This window comes from Astyanax mexicanus, unplaced genomic scaffold (genome assembly GCF_023375975.1).
Source record: "Astyanax mexicanus isolate ESR-SI-001 unplaced genomic scaffold, AstMex3_surface scaffold_38, whole genome shotgun sequence".
NCBI lineage: Eukaryota > Metazoa > Chordata > Actinopteri > Characiformes > Acestrorhamphidae > Astyanax > Astyanax mexicanus.
The window spans coordinates 1,697,015-1,720,864 of NW_026040048.1; the positions used below are offsets into that span (position 1 = coordinate 1,697,015).

The 23,850-nt window shown below is 39.8% G+C and overlaps 1 protein-coding gene across 3 annotated transcripts in view; it reads left to right on the forward strand.

Annotated features, from left to right (window-relative positions):
* LOC125794066 (protein shisa-8-like) overlaps positions 1-21,323 on the forward strand; it is a 124,210-nt gene extending 102,887 nt beyond the window's left edge. For all 3 annotated transcript variants that reach the window (XM_049473503.1, XM_049473505.1, XM_049473504.1), the window contains one exon: positions 15,436-21,323. In XM_049473503.1, the coding sequence (XP_049329460.1) occupies positions 15,436-15,899 (464 nt within the window). In that variant the 3' untranslated portion in view covers positions 15,900-21,323. The remainder of the gene's footprint in view (positions 1-15,435) is intronic.
* The last annotated feature ends 2,527 nt before the right edge of the window (positions 21,324-23,850 follow it).

The following is a 23,850-nucleotide window of genomic DNA, read 5'->3' on the forward strand; positions in this document are numbered from 1 at the left end:
ATTTGCCAGGCACCTGCAACTGGTCTGGAATCTGGCATTACTGTGTAGGTTAGGTTGATTATCTGAGTGATGCTTTGGAGGATCTGATTGTTATCCTCGGTGGTCCTCAGACCCTCAGTGAGAAGCGTGGGGTGATCTCAGCTCTCTGAGCAGCTGTGTTTGAAATGTGGAGTAGACCTCTTCAACCAGCCTCTTACACATTTACTCTGCTCCAGTGACCACACACACACACACACACACACACACACACACACACACACACACAAACACAAACATACACACTGTCTCTCTGTGGTGAGGGAGTGTTTATAAACAGCTGTCAAATGTGCAGCAGTGTGCAAAAATGTAAATGAGCGTGTGTATGTGTGTGTGTGTGTTCACACATGCATCTGTGTGTGTGTGTGTGTGTGTGTGTGTGTGCTCCTGAAGGTCACCTCACTGTGGGTCTCTGCTTAACAATGCAAATGTCTCTCTACACTGATAACCCCCCCCCCCCCAGATTAGAAGACACAGCATGACAGATATACACACATACACATATGTATATGTTTGTGTGTGTGTGTGTGTGTGTGTGTGTGTATGTGTGTGTGTGTGTGTGTGTGTCAGTGAGAAAAAAAGCCAATTAGCCATAAGCTGCGTTACTCACAACCAGTTTCATCTCTTTCCCTTTCACAAACTTACACACATATGCATATCTTGGTCATGACCCCAGTGACCTGTGTGTGTGTGTGTGTGTGTGTGTGTATATGTGTGTTAGGTTGCTGGTGGTTTGGCACATGCAGATGGTTGGCAAATGCAACAATGACAACAGCCCACCACCCCCACCCCCCTACACACACTCCACATGTATGTCTGTAGCTTCAGCTTAATTTATGCTCTTTTGAACTTCACACCATATGCTCATTAACATAAAACACACACACACTGTCTCTCTCTCTCTCAAAGTCAAACAGACAATAAGAAGCTGAAAGTGGAATACATGAACAGGTGTTCAGACTGGAGAGAGGAGAAAAATCATATGTAAGCACTTACACACTGATCACACACACACACACACACACACACACACACACACACACACACACATATACACACATTCTGTCACCTGGAACCAGCCTGTCTCTAACTGTGTGCACAAAGTCACCAAAAGGACAGAAAGATCAAACAAATGAGTCAATGAAGAGAAGTGAAAGGAGGAGTGATCAAAAAGGAGGAGTGAAAAGGGAAGGAGTAAAAAAATAAGAGGTGAAAGGAAGGAGTGAACACAAAGGAGTGAATGGAGGAGAAAGTAAAGGGCTAGGAGGAAAGGGGAGGTTTGATGATAAAGTGACAAATGAAAGATGTGAAGAAGAATGGAACTGAATGGAGTGAATTGAATACAGCAGACGTGAAAGTGGAAAGATTGAAATAGGGAGGAGTGAAAGAGGAAGGGTGAAAATGTGTGAAAGGAAAAAGATGAAAAAAGAAGAGTAAAATGTAAACAATGAAATGGGGAGGGGTGAAAGATGAAGTGAAAGAAGAAAGAATAAAAAAGAAGAATGAAATGAGGAGGAGTGAAAGATGAAGTGAAAGGAGAAAGATTAAAAAAAGAAGAATGAAATGGGGAGGGGTGAAAGATGAAGTGAAATGAGAAATATGAAAAAAAGAAGAATGAAATGGGGAGGGGTAAAGATGAAGTGAAAGGAAAAAGATGAAAAAAGAAGAGTAAAATGTAAACAATGAAATGGGGAGGGGTGAAAGATGAAGTGAAAGGAGAAAGATGAAAAAAGAAGAGTCAAATGTAAACAATGAAATGGGGAGGGGTGAAAGATGAAGTGAAAGATGAAAGAATAAAAATGAAGAATGAAATGAGGAGTGAAAGATGAAGTGAAAGGAGAAAGATTAAAAAAAGAAGAATGAAATGGGGAGGGGTTAAAGATGAAGTGAAAGGAGAAAGAACAAAAAAGAAGAATGAAATGTAAAGAATGAAATGGGGAGATGTGAAAAGAGAAGAAGAAGAAAATGTGGAGAAAGAAAAATTGAGGGGTAAAAGAGAAGGAAAGAAAGGAAAAGTGAAAATAAAAAAAATATTGGGAGGAGTAAAAGGGAAAGGAGTGAAGGGGTAAACTGAAAAAGGAAGCATGAAAGGTGGAAAATGGAACGGGGTGAAAGAAAGATTATATGTGAAAGGTTTAAATCAGGAAAAGGGAAAGGTAAAGAATAAAAGGTCAGTGAAAGTGGAAGACTGAAAGATGGAGGCTTGAAAAAAGAAAAGTGAAAGGTGGAGAATCAAAAGTGGGGAGTGAAAGGTGATAGAGTTAAAAGAGGGGTATTGAAAAAGGAAACATGAAAGGTAGAGAATGAAAGGACCGGAATTTAAAGGAGGAGAAGTGAAAGGGGGAGGAGTGAACGGAGGGCATTGAGAATTAGATTGAAAGGGGCAGGAGTGATTTGGGGAGGAGTGAAGGGGTGGAGTTAAGTGTTGTTGTGTGGGTGATGAGAAGGTTAAAGATAGAAATGTGAGATTTGTCACAGGGTTCCTACAGTCGTGGAAAACCTGGAAAAGTCATGGAATTTGAAAATAGCAATTTCCAGGCCTGGATAAGTTTTGGAAAAATAAAAATTCCTAGAAAGTTTTGGAAAAGTCATGGATATTCACTCAAAAATCTGTGTTTCAGTTTATCGATGGAGAAAATCTATTTTGAGCTAAAAAAAATACTCCAACTCAGAGTTAATTAAGTAATTTAGCTCTACAAAGGATCTGACACACATTTTATTACTATAGATTCTTTTTACACCTACTGTTATCAATTTTAATTATAGTTTTAGTTGATTTTTGGTTTTATTAACCATGTCTACCTGCATTCACTCCTGAAGGCTTACGCTACCTCCCGGCCGCTGCGCTCCTCCAATAAACGTCGCCTCGCTTTACCAAACCAACATTCACACAAAGCAATCCAGACTGTTCTCATACAGAGTTCCCCAATGGTGGAACAAACTACCTTCCACTACCAGATCAGGAGAATCTCTCGCTATCTTTAATAAACTCCTGTAGACAGAGCTCTTCAAAGAGCACTTACTCTCCTAACACCTCTAACTAACTACCTTCTACTACCAGATCAGGAGAATCTCTCACTATCTCTCACTAACTACTTCTAACCTCATCTCCTTCTTCCCCTCCTTTACTCCTCTATCCCATTATTTCCCTTCGACCTCCTTTAAGCCCTACCTAAAGATGTTTTACCTTTAAACTTCTATTATTTTTGTACATCACTATTGTTAGTCGCTTTGGACAAAAGCGTCTGCCAAATGTAATGTAATGTAATGTAATGTAATGTAATGTAATGTAGTGTAACGTAATTTCTGCACTGAATTTTAAGTGACAAGTCATTCTGTCCTGTGAGAGCGCAGTACCTTACTCACACTAATGAAGAAAGAGCGACAGATTCAGTGAGAGATTGAGAGAGGTGAATCAGAGGGAGGCGGATGGAGCGAGGGCGGATGAACGGCTTGTCTGAAGCCCCCCTGCATGCTCCTGCGTGGGACATATGCTCACTTCCTGTGTGAGTGACGCCACCATGTGTATCTCACGCTGTTCCCGCTGCTCGCTCTGAGCACGCTCTTAACACGCCTCTGTAGGACACACTGATGTCTATAAACACGGACTAAATGGTTTAGGTCGGCAGTTAGCACCGCGCTAATTGGCTTCCATTACTTGTTAGCCCTGACATTGTTAGCCCTGAAAACTACAGAAGGGCTTAGCTGTATGCAGGGTAAGAGGGTGAATCTAGTGTGTGGAGGAACTGTGTGTGTCTGGAACACTGCTTTGTAATGTCCTGTACTGCCAATAGAATAGGACTCTCTGGAGCACATAAACATAATGAACATAATGCCTAATGCCAGGTGCGGGCAAGAGGGGTATAAAGCCTCCCAGCATTGAGCTGTGGAGCCCCGGAACTGTGTTCTCTGGAATGATACATAGATGGAGCTCCAACCAATACGTTTTGGATGAGTTGGGAAGTTGGGGATCATCCAAACTCCTCATTAAGTAGCATAAACTGTCACTGAATGCAGTTAGATCCTCTCAGCCCATCTTCAAAATCACATGGCAAAAGTAGGCAAGGCAATATAAGGACAGTTTATTTATAAAGCACCTTTCGTATACAATGGTCATTCAAAGTGCTTTACAAATGAGAAAATACAAAGAAAATAAAATGACAAAAAACATGTAATAATAAAAAAGGAAATACAATAATAAAATACGAATAAAGCATGGATAAAACATTATTAAAACAAAGATATGTCAAATTAAAAACATCTATAAGAACAATTGTAATTAAAAAAAACAGTTTCAGAACAAATGTTACAAGAAAATAATAGTAATAATAGTAGAAATACTTCTCTGGACAGTAGAGACAGTTACTCCAACATAATTAGGATAAACTATTTTTTAAAGCCTCAATTTTAGAAGAATCCGTTAAAGACCAGACCGTTAAAAACATTTTGTAGGCCACATTTTATTGAAATTCTGGTAACACTTTACTTGGATGGTCCATTTTATGGCCTTTTTGATGCTCAACTGACTTTTAACTAACACTGAATTGAATGTCCATTAAATTTAACTTAACCCTATGTTGAATGTAAATGATTTAAAACAGAACCTAACCCTACACCTAACCCTAACCTTAACCCTTAATCTACCCTAACATCTAACCCTACACCTAACACTTACCTAAACCCTTAATCAACCATAAAATCAAACCCTACACCTAAACCTTACCCTTACCTTCACCTAAACCTAAAATCTAACCCTAAACTCAATCCTAAAATATTAAGATTGGATAAGAGTTTGGATTAGAGTTGAATGTTGGGTTATATTCAATAGAGAATCATTTACTTTCACCTTTTAGTTCATTTGCATTTAATAGACATGCAGTTGAGTGTTAGTTGAAAGTCAGTTGAGCATCAAAGAGGCCATCAAAAGGACCATCCAAGTAAAGTGTTACCGAAACTCTTTACAAATAATTTTATTAAAACTAGATTTTTGTAAACTTTGTGTGTCCTTTAATATTGGTCAGAACAACAACACTGACGAAAAATGATGTAGGCAGGTTCTGAACACCAAGCTATGAGGCAGTTTGTTGAGTGAGTGTGTCTGTCAGTGTGTGTGTGTGTGTGTGTGTGTGTGTGTGTTGGGATTTGCGGTCCTCTAATCTGCAGGTTGGCAGTAGTAGGCGGCAGTTGAAAGCGGATCTGTTCAGACTGACTCATTATCAATATAATAGCCCCTTTACACAAGCCCCCCCAAACAATGAGCCCCTGCGTTCCTCACGCTCCCCAAAAACACACTCCGCTCTGCTGCTCTGAGACCCTCAACAAAAGAGACGGCATGCGTGACACGGTCTGGAATAAGCCAGTTCACAGCTCCATTCCTCAATGAATGTTCCAGTTCCAGTCAGGGCAAACTCCCAAATTCAGAAAAGCACACTGGCTAAGTGCTGATTTGCGTATATTTGCAAATTAGCTCTTCAATTAGCATCTTCTTGAGCAAATTAGCATGACCATGAGTCACGGCTATGCTGCAAAATGAGCTCTGTTGACCAGTTCTTATTACAGTCTGTTGGAGAGGGTTATGAACAGTATTGTTAGTAATGCGTTACTTAGTAAAACTGTACTCTGATCTGATCATTTTTTTTCAGTAATGAGTAATCTAATATGTTACTATTTCCAATTAAGTAATCAGATTAAAGTTACTTATAAAAGTCACTGTGAGTTGCTTTTTTGCCGTTTTCCTTTGTAAAAAGATACCATAGCATCTGGTTGGAGGCATTAAAAGTATGGACAAGAAAGACGTTTACTACCAGATGAAAAAAATGTTAGTGTTTTAACATTTTGTGTGTGTAAATTTACTTTTCGCAAGCGCAAATGTAAAACTTGCAAGCAAAAAAAGGGGAATTGTGTGGGCCCTGAACAAAATATCGCTCTCGAGCTTCATTGTTCTCCCTCTTTGTGTTTTTTTTCCCTTTCGAATTCACAGTTGAACTTGAAGTTGCATTTTAGCATAGCTAGTTAGTTAATTCTTCTGCTGTCCTTCTCTCTCCGCTTCGTTTTCTTCTGGAAGTAGGTAGTAGGCGGTTTGTCACACCCTGGAGATATCAGCCAATAGTATTAGCTGAGGGAGGTGACCCCGCCCCCAAGTTGTCAAAACCACCCTTTTTAAAACTCATGCGCAGAAACTTCACTCAAGCAAAAACAGCAGCCGCAGGTAATTCTCATAGCGTGCGAGGAGAACTGTGAATTCTCGAGAAAAAAAAGAGGGAGATTCTGTTCTGTGCGCACACAATAACCTTTTTTTTGCTCGTGACTTTCAGATTTGCGCTCGTGAGAAGCAAATTTAAAAACATGCCGGTTATTTTTTTTCAGCTGGTATTTTTGTGGCCCCGACTTTTTTTTTTATTATTTTATTTCTATTTTTTTCCATTTCCTCCCCAATTTTTGCACAGCCAATTACCCAACCCACTCATTAGGACTCCCCCTATCACTAGTGATGCTGCAACACACCAGCAGGGTAAGGACTAGCACGTGGTTCCTTCGATACATGTGAAGTCAGCCACCGCTTCTTTTCGAGCTGCTGCTGATGCAGCATTGCCGAGCAGCATCACAGCACGCTCAGAAGAAAAGCGCAGCATCTCGGTTCCGATACATCAGCTCACAGATGCCCTTTGCTGCGGACATCACCCTTTAGTGATGTGGGGAGAGAGCGCCATCTACCCACCCGGAAGGAGCAAGGTCACTTTTGCTCCCTCTGAGCACCGCCAGCTTGATGGCTGGCCCCAACTTTTGACATTGATGTGATGCCATAATCGTTGGTTTATTGCTGAAACTATCGACCGCAACCGCGCCAAAATAACAACAGGCTAGCAAGCTAACAGGCTAAAAATAGCGCTAGGGCTGAACACACACACACAGTGAGCCCCCCTCTCTCTTAACCTCACACACACATACACACACACACACACACACACACACACACACACACACACACACAGCGAGCCCCCCTTTCTCTTTACCTCACACATGCACACACATACACACACACACACACACAGCTAGCCCCCCTCTCTCTTTACCTCACACATGCACACACACACAGACAGCAAGGGAAAAGAGATATGCGTTTTTATCTGAAAATACAGACACTATTCTGAGTTTGTATCAGCTAAAGATGATCAATATCAAGATTGGATGTGCACTCTGTTCTGGGGATGAAGTGCTAACTAGCTTTAAAAACAAAAAAAAATAAATTTTAAGAAATGTTTGTAGTTGCAGTGGCACACTTACAGAACAAGTTCCAAAGTGGAGCGAAGCTTCCAGTAAAGTGAGTTTTGGTAAAACTGTTATGTTGAGGCAGCAGAGGTGTGTGTGTGCTGTGAAAATAACTAATAAAGTAACTTAAAAGTAACTTAATTCATTTTAAAATCAAGTAATCCATAAAGTAACTAAATTACTTTTTAAAGGGGTAATCAGATTACTTTTTTAAAGTAACTTTGCTATTACTGGTTGTGGAGAGGTGAATTCAGTAATGATCTGTTAATAAGGGGGACAATGGGAAAGCGTTAGGGTCAAGTAAAATGTATTTATACAGCAAATTTTCTCAGACACTTAAATAAAATGCAGCATGGTGCATTATCCCATGCCTGCTTACAGAGGAAGCTCATTAAATGCTTTTTAAAAAGAATCAGCAGATCTTAGTGAAGGAGGCACAGTGTTCCACCGTTTGGGAGCAAAACTTGCTTGTTTCCCACAAATCTTTGGGAATGGGAATGCGGTACAGAGAACAGATTTAGCTTAATGGCCCTCTGAGAACATGCTGATGAGTGAGGGTGAAGAAGTTTAGCCACATAATCTGGAACCTGACCGTGTAATGCTCTAGAGAATGAGTGTCCATTTTCTTTTGTATGGGGCCAGATTGGACTACGGTATATCAAAATACCTAAGAGCCAGTCTCCCCTTCTCAAAATGATTAGTAATAAACTATTCAAAACATTGTATCCAAAATATAAAAACAAAATAAAACCATACACACCTTTAAGATGACAACTGCTTTTCAGAATAAGATAAAAGTAAAGAAGACTCGAGACTTAAGACCTAAACCCTATTGAGTAATTGTGGGGCATCCTCACATGGAAGGAGCTCAAGATCTGTGATATTATCATGGAGGAGTGGAAGAGGATTCCAGTGACTCTAGTGAAGCTCTAGTGAACTCCATGACCAATAGAGTTAAGGCATTGCTGGACAATAACTGTTGCCACACAAAATATTGACACAATTTGACAATTTTCACTCAGGGATGTATTCACATTTGTTGCCAGGGGTTTAGACATGAATGGCTGTGTGTTGAGTTATTTTGAGGACAAAGCAATTTTACACTGTTACACAAGCTGTACACTGAGTACTTTACATTGTATCAAAGTATCAGACCTTCAGTGTTGTTTGATGAAAATACATAATAAACTCTTTAATGGTTGTGTATAATGTGTATATATGCTAATCTGTTTTATGTGTGGTGTAAACATAGGGTGACCAAACGTCCGTATTTCCCGGGACATGTCAGTATTTCACATCCTGTCCCGGTCGTCCCGGGTTTTTTTCAAAAAGTGAGGAAATGTCCTGGTTTTTAAATTACCTTCATTGGACCATTACATTTACAGGCACTAGGGCACTGCGCACGGTGCTGCGTGTGACATAATCCCTGATAAAAAAAAAAAAACAACTACCGACAAATCTAGCGAGTTTTTGTGGTGTTATTGGAGACTTTTGGCGACTCTGAGATGAACACACGCTCTCTTCAGCCGTGATGCAGCGGCTGCTGCCGTGAGCCCCGCCCCCATCACTCACACTGCAGTCTCTCAGTCAGAGCTTACACACCGCTCCACCAATACCCACAGCCACCGCTGACTGACCCCGCCCCGTATTTACAGATCAGGATATAAATATAACTGTCTTCAGTGTGAATATTGAATTTAACTCACACAGTCTCAGTCAGTCTCTCACCTCATTCACCACATAGCCTGTCACTCACCTCCTCCACAGTGTCTGCCTCTTTGTAAAAAGCTAAATATCTATTGAACCATTGAACAATTTACCTATGATAGCTTTAAAAATAAAGAAAACGTAAAAAAAAAAATATAATAACATAAAACAAAGAAAAACCCTAAAAAAAAAAAAAAAAAAACGTAAACTAACACTTCTGGCTAACTGCTGCTCTTATAATAACATTTAAGAACACGGCAAAAAAAAACTCATTTATGTAATTCAGGTAAAAATAAAGTTACTGTAAAAAAGTGACGGCCTATTTAAAAAGCAACAGAAGTTGTTCATTTGTAACATTTCTAACATATTTATGGTGTTTTTTACACACTTTTTTCACTCCCACAACCTTAATCCTTTACAGCTTCAAAAACATGTATTATGCAAATTAGGTGTTGACGTCATTAAGCTTAGATTCACGAATTTCTCCAGCACTAAGGCTAGAGTATTAGCTGCTAACCAATAGCGCAGTTAGCGGCTAATGCTAATGCTGCTCCAGCAGCAGGCTACAGGCCGATAATACTCACCTTTGAACAGGAAAGTAGTGGTTAGCGGCTAATGCTAATGCTGCTCCAGCAGCAGGCTACAGGGCGATATTACTCACCTCTGAACGGGAAAGTAGTGGTTAGCGGCTAATGCTAATGTTGCTCCAGCAGCAGGCTACAGGGCGATATTACTCACCTCTGAACGGGAAAGTAGTGGTTAGCGACTAATACTAATGGTACTCCAGCCCCTGGTGCTAAACTGAAATTCCTTTATAACGCAGTAAGCTACTATAAGTGTAATGTGTAAGTGTAGCAAAAATTTTGTTTCAGTTAATTAAGAGAGGGGCTGACTCCATATTAATGCATATGGGTTGAGGATGTGATTTTATAAAGTAATTTATTAATCTACTGTAAATATGTAGGTGTCCTAATAATCTTATTAAAAATTTGTTGCTGCAAACAGGGGCTAAAGCCATATTAATGTTTATGGGTTTAGAACGTAATATTATACAGAAAAAAAGGTCCTATATGTGTAATGGGCAGGTGTTCCAATACTTTTCTGCATATAGTGTGTGTGTGTGTGCGTGTGTGTGTGTGTGACTTTCATGTTAATTCAGCAGCTGCATGTTTAATGAGATGGAAGTGTAAGTCTGTTGTATGGTTGTAGCTTTAGGCGTTATTTTAGTTATAACGACCTGTTTCAGTGCATTCGCTCACCATCGAAACACAAGTGTGCTGATTACAGTCCGTGCTGCCGCCGCCGCTGCATTCCTACAATTACTACAGATGAGTTCCCTCGTATCCGAGCGGTCTGAGGCAATCTGGACAGAGCAGAGGCCTCAGTTGGTTCGCATCTGCTGTCATATATGTTTAACAGAACACACACACACTCATACTGATACACACACTTGACTTGTCAGCAGCTATTCCGTCTCTGTGTGATGATTTTGATGGAATCAATAGTGAGATCGGACTGGAGAGGGATTATGGGGGGGGGGGGGGGTGTAAACAAGAGTGATTTTATTTTTCCTTTTTCCACTTAGACAAAAAAAAAAGACAAAAAAAAAGAGAGGAGCAAGGTTGTTAGTGTCTGAGGGCACTGATGCTAGCGGCGGTGACCTCACCGAGCAGCACTCAGCCGAGATGAGCTAATCCAAACTGACAGGCTAACACACTCTATTCTTAACCCACTCTACCCTGACTGCCGCTACCGCTAACATACGCTAACACGCAGCGCCCGGCTATCACTGCTGCTAACACACTGACGCACTCTCTCACTGACGCTAATAGGCTAACGTGCAGCGATGACTTCACCAAAACGAAGCGGCCGCTCTGATCCGATCTGATCTAATGTTTCAAAGTCCAGATTTCTCAGGTGACCTCACATCACACAGGCTAATAGTATCAGGAATGCTAATGTATTCGGCGCGGTGGAAGCCGTAATGCATTCCGTTAGACTCTCGGGCATTACGCTGTGTGTGGGTTTCTGGATGAATTATCCTCTTTCACACAAACGTTTGGACACCCCTGGTCAAATGATGTTTTTGGTGATGTCATCTACTCGAGACACATTTAAATATATGGATATTTTTGCGCATATTTTATATTTTTGCAAGTTTCTATTTAAAAAAAAAAATATTAATTCATGTTTAGATATGCTCTGATCTATTTAACAGATTGGAAAACACAATACAATTCACAATTCTCAGTGTAGCATTCTCACATCCTAGTCAGTGATAAATTTATTTTTATTATACATACATATAATACATACATATATTATATTATACATTATATACTTTTTATACAACTTTTAAAAATATATATTTAAAAAAAATCAGCGTAAGATAATCATAATGGGATTTTTTTTTTTTAACTTAGAACAGAGGTGAGTGTTATTGGCCTGTAGCCTGCTGCTAACCCTGGCTAGCACTGCTGGGGTATCATTAGCATTAGCCGCTAACCACAGCGCTAGCACTTTTGCCACTCAGAGGTGAGTATATTGGACTGTAGTCTGCATGTTTACTGTGTTAAAACAAGCTACATGGAATTAACCGCTAGCTGATAGCACCCTGTCTTACCGGAACACTCAGGGTTCCTCAGTGTAGCGCTGTCGGGCAGCATTAGCCACTAACCGCAGCTAGCCTTAGTGGAAATCTGATAATCTAAGCTTACTGTAAATAAACAGGAGTGCTTTGCTCACCCAAACAAACAGTTTTTAGGAGAGAAATATGTGTAAGTGAACGCCCAGTGCTTGTTTTTTTTAAGAACTGCAGTTTTGTTTACTTAGCTTAGCTTTACTTTACTTAGTTACACCCTCACCACCACCCAGCAGCGAGACCTGCTGAATTATAAGGTAAACATGGCGACACCCCTGTTACTTACTAGTGTGTCTTATGTATGAAAATAGACCAGAAAATACACATTTATAAATAGTGTGTCTTATAATCTGGTGCGTCATATAGTGCGAAAAATACAGTATATTCAATGAAAGCTAGTCATGAGATTTAATCTATATTTCAATATAAAAATAAAGTAATCTACCCTCTGAACTTCTGTGACTTATTAACCTTGTGTTTGGATTGATATTTAAAATATGATATTTTCATATGATAATATTTAAAATTTCTTCTTTTTGTATCCATCTTGTCATTTTATCTTGTATTTCTATATGACCAGACTGTTGGGAAAGCATTTCATCTCAGGCCTAACTACACATAAGTGTGCATGTGACAAATCTGATTGTGATTTGATTCGATTTGATATTTTTTTGACCAGTCTGTTCAATTCAGTAAATGATGCAGAAATTGTGTATTAAAATGGGCAGATGTGTGTGCATAGAGCATATTACAGGTATTTGTCACGTTTTTGTCCTGTTTTCTGTCCGTCCTTTTCTATCTCTGTGTTCCTGTGTGTGTTTTTTCTAGCCATGTGCTTTCTTGCTCTTGGCTCGGTGTTCTCCTTGTCTCTGCCTTTTTCTTCAGTGCTCCTACGTGTCATTTGTAGCTCCGTCCCCTCATTACCTCTCCCCTGGTGTTTCCTGTTCTCTTTCGTGTATACAGCTCTGGAAAAAAATAAGAGACCACTTCAGTTTCTGAATCAGTTTCTCTGATGATTTTGCTATTTATAGGTTTATGTTTGAGTAAAATGAACATTGTTGTTTTATTCTATAAACTACAGACAACATTTCTCCCAAATTCCAAATAAAAATATTGTAATTTAGAGCATTTATTTGCAGAAAATGAGAAATGTCTGAAATAACAAACAAAAAAGATGTAGAGCTTTCAGACGTCAAATAATGCAAAGAAAACAAGTTCATATTCATAAGAAATCAATATTTGGTGGAATAACCCTGGTCTTTAATCACAGTTGTCGTGCATCTTGGCATGCTCTCCTCCACCAGTCTTACACACTGCTTTTGGATAACTTTATGCTTTACACTTCTGGTGCAGAAATTTAAGCAGTTTAGCTTGGTTTGATGGCTTGTGATCATCCATCTTCCTCTTGATTATATTCCAGAGGTTTTCAGTTCTGTAAAATCAAAGAAACTCATCATTTTTAAGTGTCTCTATTTTTCCAGAGCTGTATATTGCCCCTTTGTTTCAGCGTTTGTTTGTCGGTTCTTGTGCATTTTTCACATCAGTAAAGTTGTTTCTTTTTATCCAGTCATATTGTATCTGTGTATCTTTGTTAAGTTTTCTTTTATTTTCCTGTTTGTAAATAAATAAATCGCATTTGTGTCGATTCTCTGCGTCTCCTCTCTTGCTACACCTGACAGTATAACAATATTACAGGTCACAAGAGATTTTCATGATGATTTAAATTTTAGTTTTGGTTAAACTGAATCACAGGTGCATATTTTAGCTATTGTGACTGCAGAGCTTCCTGTCTGAACCAAGGCCTAAATGAGCATATAAATAAAAGCGTAAAGCGTAAATGCTCCACCTGTAATGACTGATGGTGTTTATTTTCAGAATGTTGCATCTGTGCAACAATAAATCCTCAGCTGTAGCAAGAAACCTGGAGCTCCACAAGCTCTGCTGCTGCTGTTCTTATCTGAGAGAGCTCTCTCCGGCAGACGCTGCCCGTGAGAGATTCGTTTTAGCATTTTAGATTCCGGATTCATTTCCATGTTAACTGGGGGCAAAGCCTTGGCTTGTGTGTGTGAGTGTATGTTGAAGAGAAACCCTGGGGCATTCGGGCTTGCGTCAGAACCAGTGATTCTCAGCTGCTCGTGATTAAATCGTACTTCTGCCTTTTTAAGACGTCGCCTTTGTAAGGCTCACAACACACACAGGCTTTAACACAAGTCAATATTAAAGCCAGGGAATAGAATAGAGAATTAACTCACTGTAAAACATTGTCCTGTAAAGCTACAGTCATTATAGGAGAACTCTGGTGTAAAATGGACTTTTGCTGTAGTAAAACATGATAAAAAAGTACTTACCTTTGTTGAAAAGCACACCTCTGTTCTCCCACAGCGGTCCGAGATCCAGAAATTGTAACAGTTTGTCCAAACACCCTTTATACTGGGTGAAACAGGGCATAATTTGCCCTGATAAAAGCTTTTTTCCACTGTTATCCAGACTCAAAATAGCTCCACACCTCCTTGCTAGAATCTAGAGAGCCCTAACATTTAAAACGAGGCATTAATAATTAAAAAAGTGCACAAGAAGCTTTTTAAAAACACTGTTTACTTCCCATAACGCTAGCTTCAGCTCCGAGCGCCGCCATTACTCCTGGCGCCGGCTGCTACGCTTCTAAGCTGCTAAGCTTCTTGTGCACTTTTTAAGTTATTAATGCCTTGTTTTAAATGTCAGAGCTCTCCGGATTCTAGCAAGAAGGAGTGGAGCTACCTTGAGCTGAAAAGCGATAGAAAAAACGATTTATCAGGGCAAATTATGCCCCATGTCACCCAGTCTGAAGGGTGTTTGGGCAAACGCGATCTCGGAACGCTGTGGGAGAATGGAGGTGAGCTACACCAAAAGTATTGTACTGTTATTTTACAGTGCATCTACTGTCATTTATTTAAACAGTATTTTACTGTATATACTGTATTCTGTAAAAAAACTGGTAACTTGCTCTTATGACCTACAACAATGTAGGCAAGCAGTCAACCATTATATTAAGTATTAACTGAATTAACTGCATACCCAGAGGAACGTAGGGCTGGGGGGCAAGACTACACACTGATGGTGAGCACGTTTTTTTTTTTTTTTTTTGCAAATAAAGGTTTACAGGAGCCAATAGAAAAGACGGACTAAGGAATGTTGCATTGCACTTTTTCAATATAAATTCAAACAACATCTTCAACTTCATAAGTTTATTAAGTGAGGAACTGTTTTTGGTTCTACCAGTGTCCCCCAATAAGCAGCTGATCTTCTTGTATCCATTGATATTTATTTGTTTTTCTATTTATTTACTGAAATTAATAAACTCTCACATGGGATTGCTTTATTTCCAGCAATGTTCTGTATTTGATTATTTACTTTACTTTTCCTTGTAAAATTAGATCAGTTTGTTAGAGTTTGTTTCTATTTATCATGAAGAACCAACTGGTCTGAAATGCATCTGTAATCCGTAATACATCAACAACCTTTAGAAAACCTTTAGAAAGATAATTTTGTTGCAATAGATGTTTTGATCCAATCTTTTACAGACATTTAGAGCTGTCAAATGTTCATGCTTCATTTATCTTCCAAACAACAGTTTCCAGTGGTGCTTCTGGGAAGTTGCTTGCAGTTCTATACTATATAACATTGGTCTGAAATCCCCGACTGTGGCTTATGTAATAGATGGCAGAGAATGTCAATACTCTGGGCTGTATATCACTGAACACTTTGTACCATTCTCTAACCCTCCCTTTCTCTCTGCTTTGCAGATACGGCTGCCAGAGACTATTACAAGAGTTATCCCATGGTGGACTACACACACCGCCAGTCTTCTCCCGCAACCTTCCAACCCATCGCCTTCCATCCCAAAGACAAGCCCTTCCTGCCGCCTCCGGATATCCACGCCCCCCTCGCCATCACCATCACGCCCGCCCAGTTCCCCAAGCCCAAGATCTCCAAAACCAACACCCACCCGCTCACCTCCAGCTCGGCCTTCAAAGCCTGGGACCCCAGCAAAAGCCCTGTCCAGCATCAGGTGCCCCTCATGGGCCAGCCGCAACCACCGCAGTCGCACCCCAACAGCCGGCGCCAGGCCTACTCCAACAAGCGGCAGTTTAGCATAGAGACGCTGCCAGAGCTGTTCTCTCAGCCTCTGGGGTACGGACAATCCCCTCACCTCCTCCCAAAACACAAGGGGCTGCCCACAAACAGCAAGACAGAGGTGACCGTGTGAACGCAGAGCTGGAGTCACGATGGGGAGAGGGAGAGGACGAGGGAATTGTGGAGGAAGAGGAGAAAGGAGGAGATTATAAAATAACGTGTGTGCTTGGAATTGGTTTTATTAAGATAAAAGTAAAGTTGGTAGTTGTCATAATTTTCTTTACTGTTGGAGAGAACTGGAAGAGGAGAGAACCAGTCACGACTCTCTCTCTCTCTTTCTTTGATCTTTGGGATTTCCTGGACGTCTTGTTTCTCTAACTCCCCCTGTGTCTCTCGGTTGTCTGGTCTCCACGATCTCAAGACCTGTGTTAAGTCGTCCCAAAGTGTGGTGACTTGCACTGCCAGAACGGGGCATTCTCAAAGCCCAACATCCCACTCCTCACACACCCGTCTGGACAGAACAATTGGGCTGTCAGTTCTCAACAACCTCTGGATGACACACTGGGAGACATCACTCAGACAGATCTAGAGCATAGGACTGAGAAAGGTGAGGAAGGAGAAGAGCTGTGAAGGAACAGGGTTGGGCATGGATAGGTTTAGGAATTTTGCATTGTTGTTAGAGTTTGTGGTTATAAATGGTTTAGAACAGGGATAGCCATTGATTGGATTAGGTGTTATTGGTTTGGGGAGAAGGCTTAGGTATATTAGGCTATAGGGTTTAAAACAGAGCTGAATATAGCTTTAATAAAAGTAAGGTTGGCTAAAAATCAATTGTAGACAAACAGTTGAGTGTCATTAAGGTGTTAACTGGGTGCTACTAGAGTTAAGGGTTGGGTTGTGATTGGGTGTGATTTTGGTGGCTCCACAACTTCACAAAACTTGCAGTGAGACAGGAACAGTTTGAAAACTCTTCTTTTAGTCAGGTCAGGTACTCTAAAGACTTTGAGGTCGAGAGGGACAAAGGCACTCTTGACATCACTCCAGGGTGTAGCCATCACAGCCTCTCTCCAGCTGTTGCTATTTGTGTTTCTGCTTTTCTTTTCCTACCCCCTGCAAAAAGGCAAAGTGCACAGGTAGACTCAAGGTCACCGAGCTCAGATACACAGGAGCAGTGCCAGGGACAAGAGCTGCCTGAGGAGATCAGGGTATCATAGCAACAGAGGGGCTAAAGTCTCGGTTAAGGAGTTCAGGAGAGACTGCTCTTCCTTTCTGTTGGAGACACTGTTGGATATATCTGTCTCCTTTCAGGGATGAGCATGTTAACAATCCTTATATATGCATGCGCACCTTAGATGATTTCACCTCAGTTAATTTATTGCTAGCAGCAGACATGACGCACTTGCTAAAAGTGAGTAATTCCCTTTTGAGACTGACATCTTGTTCACACAGAGAACGCTCGATACGGGCGTGAAAGAATGCAGCTATTTTGAGCTTGTTGAACTCTACCTCTCTCTATCTTTAACATCTGCATGATAATACCCATCAGATTACCCTATAAAAAACGTGACCCAGAGCACCCAAGCCAGCAGTTTCCTCTTGATAAATAATTAGAAGCTCTCCTATACATAACTTTCTGCCCAGGGTCAGGGTGGATTCTACTCTATGGAAGCCTCTTTGAAGGATGGGTTGAGGCTGTGCTATTCTACGCTAACCTCTGTGAGGGCAGAGTAGATCAGATGTTAGCATTTCCCAGGCAGGGGTGGATGAGTGATGGCTGCCGCTGCTGCTGGATCTCAGCCCTTCCAAGCTGTTCCAAGCTACACGTCTGACTGACTCGTTGGCACGGCACTGCAGGGGGCGCTGTAATTAATGATGGCCCATCTTTAACACGGCAGAGCCAGAAACTTCAGATCCTGCATCTCCTCTAGAGCCAGACGCAGACACACACTCTGCCACGAGACCAGCATGAATACGAAACTGCATGACTGCAAGAAGCGTAGCACTGCAGTAAAAGGACGTACTACAAAAGGGAAGCTACGCCACGGGTTTCTCCCTAAAAGATTCATGATTCTCATTCCCTCTTTCTGTCACATTCATGATTCTCATTCCTCTCCCTGTCTGACAAATGGCATAATTGATGCAATCTCTGCGAATTCAGTCTTTTCAGACTAGAGCAATAAGACATTTTGACCTCTACAGGATTGGCAAAGAGAGATTTCCAGAGAGCCGTAGAGGATGTAGATGATATGCAGATCTTGACTGTTACAGGATAATAAGGGATGTAAGAACACCGCTTGAGGGATTTATTGATTTGGACCACTTCCCAACGAAGGACGAGACAGAATTGGAAAATCAAAGCGCCGACTGTGTAACTCGACAACGTCTTACTACCTGAACGAATGGTCTCCAAAAGATTCTCCAGTGAAACCCATGTACATCTCCCTCCCTCCCATTCTCCCATCCTCCCTCCTTCCCTCTCTCATTCTCTGTCTCCAGCGCTATTTTGAGAAAGAGTTCATTTCCAATGTGAGACAAACTGCCAGGTCAGATCTGCAGGAAATGCAGTTGTTGAGTTTTCCCAGACCGAAGTCCATTTTTAAACAACCTGATTGACACAGGGTTGCATTAATGCAGTCTTGCGGGTCTATGCTGAATCTGGCCATGTGATCTAATTATCTGGACCTGCTATGATCTGTGGTATTGTCTCCATGGAGATGCCTCCAGGGGGTTGTTTTTGGCCTCGGGTGAGCCTGTGGCTCGCCAAGGACAAACAAGGCCACCGGCCACCTCGACTCACAGCAACCATCCAACCAGACAGAAGCTCTGAGATGAGCCAATTACAGTACATGCAACCCATGCAAGGAAAAAGCAACGTTATTGGCTGGAACGTGTTTTGGGGTCGACCTTCAGAAGGCTTTTGAAAGGAACTTGCTTCCCTGTAAAAACTCTGCATCTCTCTGCATATACATCTATGACTTTGCTGCCTCCAGACAGTAGGGGGAGCTGTGATGATAAGGCCAATCCTCAATGCTCTAATGCCAGAGGATTGAGGAAAGTGTTTTTTTTTTTGAGGTTGAGAATTTCTCTGGCAATAACTTTCAGAGTCTAAGCAACAAGTGACTTCACGTCAGGATTATTTTAGACAGAACTACTGAGCATAAATGTTAAATAACTTAACTAAGGCTTGCAATTCTTTATTAATTAAGTTATTTAATGCAGTGCTAGCAGGTGCAGGACCAAAAAAAATGAAATCAGAAGAGTTTGAGCAGAGTACACAAACGTCTCCGATGCTGCTCTGATGTCTCGATGGAGCAAATATCGACTGTTCGTTTGTGGAGTTTCTAAGCATCAGGGATTAGTACTTAATCAATCTCTCCTGATTCCATTGTAGCACCTAAAATGACTCAATGACTGTTGTTTTTAAAGCTTCCTAAAAACGCAAGCGTCCTTTACCCAGATCCTGCGTGATGGGGTAGATACGCTTGCGTCTCTTGTCTAGCAATACATTGTGTATGATTTAACTGGTTTTTCTTTTTTGTACAGTGTTCGTAAAAAAACAAAACAAAAAACAAAACAAAAACGGAAGTAACACTAAACTTGTAGCATCTGACGAACGCAAGTTGAAGTGCTTCCAGTGTTCCAGCGCACTTTTGACATTTCCCTTTCCGATCTTTAAATACGTCTTGCCATGTTCGAAGCTTGTGCTATGTATAGTAAATAATGTTTCATATAATCACTTTTAATAATGCATTGTAACTAAATGCTCGGATGAAACATTAGTTACCAATCAAAGGGATGGTGTACAGTGTATAATGAAATGTGTCGTTTTCCATTCGTTTAGTGCTTTGATTGCTATGTATTTACATAACGTTGTAATGCTGTACCTTTTAACTCTAGATAAGTTTGTTAAATTCTCATTTATATAAGGGCTTATTAATAAGGAGCAGACGCTGCACTAAAGTGCTGAACTTTGGTCTGGATTCTCCTATATGAATCTTGACTTTAACCAAGGAAATAACAGTGACTTTATTGGTGAGATCTGTGCTTTGGGCAACCGTTGAATACAGAAGAAAGCCAGGCTTTGAGGAGATACCTGGTGGGTTTCTGAACTTATTTAGTCAAACGTTGAAAGAAAATGATTTGGACAGTCCAGTGCAACCTACTGTTAGCTTGTTTAGCAGTTTTAATGAAATCTTAATATACTTTCCCTTAAAACTTTTAGTAACTCTTTCTGTGAATCCTGTATTTATATTGTTGTATATTGTGTAGAGAATATGTTATAATGACCACCATAAGCTTGCATAGTAACATATAAGAACGATAACTAATAAAACATAGTGACATACAGGGGTTGAACAATGAAACTGAAACACCTGGTTTTAGACCACAATAATTTATTGTCCTGACAGACAGTTCTGGTGGAAACAGGAGAGTTGAGGTGCACATTGAATTCTGCCGTGATTTGATCAGCCGTGGTTTTATGTTTTTTGGATACAGTCCGGGTTAGCACCCGAACATCCCTTTCAGACAGCTTCCTCTTACAGCGTCCACAGTTAATCCTGTTGGATATGGTTGGTCCTTCTTGGTGGTATGCTGACATTACCCTGGATACTGTGGCTCTTGATGCATCACAAAGACTTGCTGTCTAGGTCACAGATGCTCCAGCAAGACATGCACGAACAATTTGTGCTCTTTTGAACTCTGGTATGTCACCCATAATGTTGTGTGCATTGTAATATCTTGAGCAAAACTGTGCTCTTACCCTGCTAATTAAACCTTCACACTCTGCTCTTACTGGTGCAATGTGCAGTTAATGAAGATTGGCCACCAGGCTGCTCCAATTTAGCCATGAAACCTCCCTTATATTATAATGCCTTATATCAGTATGTTCTATGTTCTTATGTTATTATGCAAGCTTATGATGGTCATTATATGTATAATGTATGCTATATTATGCATTATAAATGTTATATTTATGATACATTAGGAATACAGGATTCATATGAGGTGTATTTCTACTTTCTATGAATACGAAAGTTGAAATAAGTCATGTTTAACTGAAATCAGACTAAATACCCTAATTAATAAAACCACCTGCAGGCAGAGGCGGATACTCAGCTAACCAGAGACGCATTCTTAACCTTTATTTGAGATATTGAATAGCACAGATAGCTACAATTCTTGGAGGGATGTGTAAAATGTATAGGACTTGTCTCCTTTTGACCCTTTTTAAATCAAATCTTTTAGAGTTTATTAATTGGAGTTTATTAATTTATTAAACTTATTTTATTACCAATTTTTCTACTATCAGATAGCTGTTGGTATTTTGTCCTCCTCTGCCTGCTTATTATTAAGGTTATACCACCTGGGTCATCTCCTCCTAGTTTGGGATCAGATCAATATATCAGGGAAAGAAAAGCTTAGATTTTTGAGACTCTCTAAGAGTTTAAGGAAATTTTGGAAGCTTTTAAATATAAAAGATTCTGCAGTGTATGGAGGACCAAAACTACCCAAATAAAAAATAAACAATTAAATAAATAAAAGCGTATATAAATCACTCAATAAAAGTAAAATGGTGATTAAAATGGTAAAGAATAATTATAATTAATATAAAAATAAATATACATACATAAAAATAAATATCTTAATAAACTGTTATTTATGGGTTTCTTTAATAACATTGTTTAATTTTTCTTTTGATTCATTTGTTTATTTATTTACATAACTATTTATTTCTGCATGAATTTATTTCCCAATGTATTTATTTCTGTTTTTCCTTGTCCTTATATGATAATGAAGGGTCTGTCTAGTAATGATGTCACGGTGTCTCAGCATTCCTATTGGTTGATCGATGTCAGATACCCTAGATCGATTGTACATGTCTCGCTTCTTTGGCTCCTGGACTCTTCTGCTCATATCAGCTCCTCTCTCTCTGGGCTTGATTGCTAAGCCTGTATGTGAAAAAAACACCCCTTCATTAACATTATCATAAGGACAAGGAAAAACAGAAATAAATAAATCGGGAAATAAATGAATGCAGAAATAAATAAATCAGATAATAAATGAATGCAGAAATAAATAGTTATGCAAATAAATAAACAAATAAATCAAAAGAAAATTAAACAAATGTTAATAAAGAAACTATTTAGATATTTATTTTTATGTATATGTATTCATTTTATTCTTTACTGTTTTAATCACCATATTGCTTATTTTGAGTGATTTACTTAAGTTTTTATTTATTTATTTATTTTATTTTTTTTGGTAGTTTTGGTTCTGCATAGCAGTGCGGGGGGTCTGGAAAAGATAAAGTATCAGATTTTTTCATGATAATGATGTCTTTTAGCTGCAATTAAAACACTCCAAATCTGCGAGCAATCAGATTGAACCTACCAGCATGTATAGGAAGTTTTAAGCCAATCAAAAAAACAGGTCAATACAGAGAACCCAAAAGTACATGAAGAGGGAAAAATAAACATGGGTAAAAAAAAAAACCTTCTGTCTGTGAAATGACTTGACTAGATATTATCTCAGGATAATAAATGAAGAAGATTATGATGTGTGCTTGTTAAGTGTTTCAGTGCTCGCCAGCAGACTCATACTGGAGACTCAGACAGGGTTAGAGAGGCAGTGTCTGGGAGTAATTGGTGCGCTTGTGTGTAAATAAACAAGCCTGGGTTGACTCACGTCAGTCTGTCAGTCTGTCTGTCTGTGAGTGCATTTATAGCTGCATTCACACAGCAGGTAAAAGTGGCTCAAATCTAGTGTTTATTTTAGGCTGTTCATACTATCTTTTCTGTTTTATTTAATTTTATTTAATCTTTTTCCACTTTTTTCCCCAATTTACATGGCTAATTACCAACCCACTCATTAGGACTCCCTCTATCACTAGTGATGCCCCAACACACCAGGAGGGTGAAGACTAGCACATGCTTCCTCCGATACATGTGAAGTCAGCCACCACCCTTTTTTTAAACTGCTGCTGATCAGTGTTGGGCACGTTACTTTGAAAAAGTAATTAGTAATAGTTACTAGTTACTTCTCAAAAAAGTTACTCCACTATAAAAGTAACTCATTACCAGTAAAAGTAACTATTGCATTTGTGTTACTCACTGCTTCTGATGCAGCATTACCGAGTAGCATCAAAGCTCGTTTGGAGGAAAGCGCAGCGACTCAGTTCCGATACAGGCGCCTTGTGCTGTGCAACATCACCCTTTTGGATTGATGTGAGGATAAAGTACCATCTACCCACCCAGAGAGAGCAAGGCCAGTTGTGCTCTCTCAGGGCTCTGGTAGCTGATGGCAAGCTACATAAACAGGATTCGAACCGGCGATCTCCCGATCATAGTGGCAGCGCTTAGACCAGTAATATCTTTTTTATGTCACCCACATCTGACATTTTGACAGTTCATGCTGTGTAACTGATGCACTTGTGTTAAACACTACAGCACTTCACATGAAGTTTTGGTTTCATCCTGTGCTCATCACTGAGAATTCTTCTCATGACATTTTGTCTCTTCTCATAAATTCTGATTTGGCCATTCAGACAAAGCAGCAAATCTGATACGTATTAGATTTTAATACCAAACAATTTAAATGGCACAAATCATAATTGAAAATGGCAGATTCAAGGTGCATTTGCTGTTCACACAAATAATAACACGTATAATAAAACATCTGTGTCACATATGGAATAAAAGATTAGATTTGGGACACTTTTACCTGCTTTTTACGTTTGTCGCCTATGAGTTTCGCACAGTACTGCAGTCATGTGACTTCGCCTCTGGGCTGAGATCACAGTATAGTGGTGTTGGGTTGCGAGCAATGAAACAATGCCCTTGTGTTTGCCCCCCAGTATGACATAAAATGCAAATAAAAATTAAAGAATTCAATTTTCTTTATAATAATGAAAATGGCTGAATTAACCTCATAACATCCATAAACATGTACAGTGAATTTGGGGTGATAATAGTGGCGAGGGTGGGTAATGCACTTATGTCTTTCCTATTATTGTCTGGATATATCTATTTCGAGATAATCAGATTAATAAAATCATCTACAGTCATTTAACAGGCAGAGGTTTT